Source organism: Anolis carolinensis, chromosome 3 (assembly GCF_035594765.1).
Source record: "Anolis carolinensis isolate JA03-04 chromosome 3, rAnoCar3.1.pri, whole genome shotgun sequence".
NCBI lineage: Eukaryota > Metazoa > Chordata > Lepidosauria > Squamata > Dactyloidae > Anolis > Anolis carolinensis.
In genome coordinates, this window is record NC_085843.1 from 59,266,062 (window position 1) to 59,271,035 (window position 4,974).

The window sequence follows — 4,974 nt, forward strand, 5'->3', positions numbered from 1 at the left end:
GCTGAATAAAATGACCTCGCATGACCGCCTTACTTGCATCCCAAATTGTTTGAACTGAGGTTTCCACTACGTCGTTCAATTCAAAGTATTCCTTCAATTTTTTTTTATTTTTTTGGATATCCTCCTCAGATTTTATTAAGTTCTCATTTAGTTTCCAGAATGACTTCCTTTGTTTCTCGTTAATCGTAAATTCTACCGGACAGTGATCCGAGATGTTCCTAGGGACAATTTTTATTTTGGACACTTTGAGAATCAATGGAGGGGTCATCCAGACCAAATCTATTCTCGACCAAGAATTGTGTCTATTAGAAAAGTAGGTGAAATCTTTTTCTTCCTCATGGAGAATTCTCCAGGTATCTTTAAGTTCCCAATCTTGTAGTGTTTTGATGAAATTAATTGCCAATTTGCCTGAATTTGAAGTACCTGTCCTATCCTTATCCGGATCTGGAACTCCATTAAAGTCACCCATAATCATCAAGTCATCAAATTCTTGTTCTTCTATTTTACTTTTTAGTTTTTCCAAAAAAATTGTTTTTGACCCGTTTGGCGCGTAGATGTTGCAAATTAATGTTATCTGATTGTGTACCTTTATCTTTACTCCTATCATTCTTCCCTCATCATCCTTGAAAGCTAATTCTGGCTCAAATTTTGGATTTATATATAATACAACACCTTTTTTTCCGAGGCAGCTGATACAAATTCTTTCCCTAGTTTTTCCTGAGTTAAATGTGCTATATGTCTATGGCAAATGTGGGTTTCCTGGAGTGCTATTAAATCAAATCTCTGTTTTTGCAATTGTTTGAATAGAATTTTCCTTTTATTAGGTGTGGTCAACCCGTTAACATTATTGGAGTGACATTTTATTTGCATATTTTAGTGTTGGGTGACTTCTTCTTCTTCTTCTAAGTTAATCAAATTGGGGGTTTGTGATATAGTTACTTTGTCGCTTTTTTCGGGGGAGATAGTTCTGGCTCTTTTTCTGTCTCTTTCCGTTGCTGGTTCTGATGTGGTTGGTGCGTTTTCCTTTTTCATTAGGTTCTTGTAAAAGTCCTTTGCTTTCTCTTCCGATGTTATCCACACCTTTTCTTGATTGTATGTGGCCATAATACCCTCTCTTCTTTCCCACCGGAATCTTACGTGTCGTCTTTTTAGTTCCTCTGTGAGGAACAGGTATTTTTTGCGTTTCTGCATTGTACTTGCCGGATGTTCTTTTAGTATTGTCACTTTCTGGCCTTTATAGTGAATGGTGTTCTTTTTGCTCGTTTTCAATACTTCCTCTCTTATTTTCCTTCTTTCGAATTGTACTACCACATCTCTCGGTACTTGGTTTTTCCTGGAAAAGTCGGTAGTTACTCTGTAGGCTTTTTCAATCCAATCATCCATTTCTTCGTCTTGCACCTGGAGGAGATCTGCTAGGATTTGGGTTGTGATTTGTCTGAGATTTTCTTTGGGTTCTTCTATGACGTTTCTTATTCTTATCTGATATTCTAATTCTTTTCTCTCCAAGTTTTCTTGTCTTTCTTCGAGTCTAGTATTTTTAATTTCTAGTTTTTCCACTCTAGTTTGGAGTTTTTCTTGATTTTTCTCCATCTTTTGCTTCTCTTCCTTGACTTCTTTCATCTCTTTTTGTAGATCTTTTATCTCTCTCTTCACCTCTGTGAATTCTTCTGATAGCTCTTTCCTCATATCTATCATTTGCTCTTGAAGTAATTTTTGGTTATCTGTAATTTTTTGAAGTTCCCTCATCACGTCCCTTAAATTTATTTCCTCTGTCAAAGATCCTTTTCTCCCCGTAGTCTTTTTTTCTTCTAGCTTCAGTTTTTGCGACGACATTTTTTCTCTCTTTAAATTCTTTAAATTTTTCTAGATACTATAATGAAAGTTTGTTATGATACAAGGGTTTGTCCGTTCTTTCACCTGGATAATGGACCAAATATTCAAATATTCAAAATATTATATCTATATACAATCAATTTAACTTATATATAAATCAATTAATAAGAGAGGTGAAAATAATTCTAATGTATAATTTTTTTTTAGATTTAACAATAATTTCCTTTTTTCACACTCCCTTGAATGGTTGTTTGTTTGTAAATTTGTTCTTTATCTTTCTTTCTATGTCTTTTTACCCCCCCCCCCCAGGTGTAATTAATCACTGAACTAAATTGATGGAATACTTTTAGATATATTTCTACAATAAAGGTCCGTGTACTTCCTTTTATATTGAAGTTATAACATGCTATTGTATGACCTACCCTTCCAGTACTTCCCTCTAATTAGTCAAATTCGGTAAATTAATCAAATTAATCAATTAATCAAATTAAATCAATTAATCAAATTAAATAAATTGATTTTCCCAATGTCCACATTTACTAGTTGTTATCTCCTCTCAAATCCTTCTTTCCCCGCCTGGTTATCCTCATCCTAGTCTGCAGTCTATCCGCTGCTCTTCTCTTACTCCTTGTGGTTGCTTGTCTTCTTCTTATCCAGCTATCTATCCCCTCGTCCTTTTGTCACCTCTCCACTCGTCTGCTTCTCGTCCTCGTCTCTCCTAATGTCTCCCTGTCCCACTGTCTCCACGTCTGCTTCTCGTCCTCGTCCTTCTCGTCACGCCCAGTGTCTCTCTGTATCCCTGTCTCCACGTCTACTTCTCGTCCTCGTCCTTCAAGCCCCACGCGTCCTCTCCGCGATCTTCCCCTCTTACCGTCTACTTCTTGTCCTCGTCACGCCGCCCGCTACAATCTGTTGGTCCAGGCTTCACTGGTCTCCAATCGCCTCCGTCCTTACACTCCATGGATTAAACCTCCTTATACTCTCTCCGTCCCTTTTTCCACTCCAATCTCTGGGTGTGTTTCTTCCTTATTGTCTGTTTTAGTCTGTTTAGTCCTCCACTCTCCTCACCCTCTTCTTGCCGGAACTTCTCTTCCCTGTCCTCTTGTTTTTCTTTACTTCTCTTTGTTCCTCCTTCCGTTTGTCTCTCCTTCTGCTTTCCACGCCTCCTTCACTCCCATCCGGGTCTCCTGAGCTCCCTGTGACGTCAGACTCGTCAGATTCGTTAGACAAAACAGTGCCTTTCAAGGACGATGCCTATCTCTCCTTTTCACCCAGGCTTGGCATCCATCCAGCAATGGCGAATCAAATGTGGAACGGAATATTTTAAGTGAATAAATGATGAAGGTTCGCCTTCCTTATCTGTTATTCTTGCCTTTCCTTTCCTTCACCTCGCCCTCCCGAGATTATACGAAGGTAATTACCTTATTTGTCACCGTCTTCCGCTTTCTTTTCTTTTCTTTTCTCTTTCTGCTGGCCGTGAGCTATGGTAGCTATGTTTCGATCCGCTCTTCAATTACTGGATTTTGTTATGAATTACTTTCTTTGAGTTTTCTTGGAGGTATGGCTAGACGTCTGTTACGGACATCTATGTCCTCTCAGCTCTCCTGACCTGCTGCCACTGCCCGTCGCCGTCTTCCGTCTCTCAGCCAACCTCCTTGAGGGAGATCAGCGTCAAGATTCGCGGTTGGGGTCTCCGTGGGTTCGCTGCCTCACAGGACTCAATCCGCCTGTGGGGGGGGGGGGCGAAAAAGCTGCCCTGCCTGGTCTTTGTAGAGCTTGGTGGCCGCGAGCTCCGCGGTCACTCAACCAGACGCCATGCTTCCATACCCGGAACAATTTTTTGTTTGAATGTGAATAAGTTAACTTAGATACTTAGAAATTGAGAGTTTTTAAATTATACTTATTTGTATTTGCAAACAATGTTTTTATATTTATTTTTTTACCTTTTTAGGCTGAACAGAATAACAGAAAATAGTAAATGTTTATATGATTCCCTGCTGATGTGATTTAGTTAAAGACTCTTCCCATTGTTTGAATTATTCTATTGTAAACTAATTTTTTTTGGATTTCCTGGTTCTTCATACCTATTGTAATTAGTGCTGATAAAGCAAATTTATGATGAGAATGAATTAATGAGACTATATTTCTATCCTGCTCTATCTCCCCAGTGGGGGGACTCAGGGAGACTTACAACATATAAAGAGGCAAACATTATATATACAGTGTGTGTGTGTGTGTATATAATGTAATGTGCATTTTTCCCATAAACAACAAAATCACTGAACCAAATTGCATCAAATCTGGCCACAAAAGAAAAATAAAGTCCAAATAACAGAGGACGAGGAAGAGACATTCTCCCCCTGACTGCCAGTTAGAAGGGTAATAATAATAATAATAATAATAATAATTATTATTATTATTATTATTTTTGTACCCCGCCACCATCTCCCCAGAGGGACTCGGGGCGGCTCACAGATATATAACCAGCATACAGTGACATCAAATACAAATATCAAATACGAAAACACACAAAGAAATTTAAAAGGCATTAAAAAAATCACAATCATTATAAAACACATGAAAAACAGCAATAAAAACATTAAAAACATAAAATGATCTGGGCAAAGTGCACTGAGTGAAACTTGTAAACAAGAAGGAAGTTAAGGGTAGGCCCCATCCCCTTTAGGCCTCACTCACTTCGTGTCCTAGCACTCCCTTAGCCACAATGGCTGTGGGTTCACTTAGGCCTCTTCCACACTGCCTATAAAATACAGATTATCTGATTTGAACTGGATTATATGGCAGTGTAGATTCAAGGCCCTTCCACACAGTTATATAACCCAGAATGCCAAGGCAGATAATCCACAGTATCTGCTTTGAACTGGATTATCTTGAGTCCACACCGCCATATAATCCAGTTCAATGTGGGTTGTGTAGAAGGGGCGTCATATAATCAAGTTCAAAGCAAATAATATAAGATTATAAATATAATATATACAAATTACTGTGGTATAATAAAACAGAACAATATAATCTCTAAAATCAGGACAGTGAAATAAACAACCACACTCTGAAAATGGGAATTCCAGACAGGAAACAATCAGGGCCAGCTAACATCTCCCAACAAAGAATTCCCCCAAG

General features: G+C 38.4%; 1 protein-coding gene across 1 annotated transcript; it reads right to left on the bottom strand.

Annotated features, from left to right (window-relative positions):
• Window positions 1–351: 351 nt before the first annotated feature.
• LOC107983308 (golgin subfamily A member 6-like protein 24) lies at window positions 352–3,328 on the bottom strand. The gene has a single exon (XM_016996421.2). It carries the CDS (start codon window positions 1,831–1,833, stop codon window positions 874–876), a length of 960 nt encoding a protein of 319 aa, XP_016851910.2. The 5' UTR covers window positions 1,834–3,328; the 3' UTR covers window positions 352–873.
• Window positions 3,329–4,974: the final 1,646 nt, after the last annotated feature.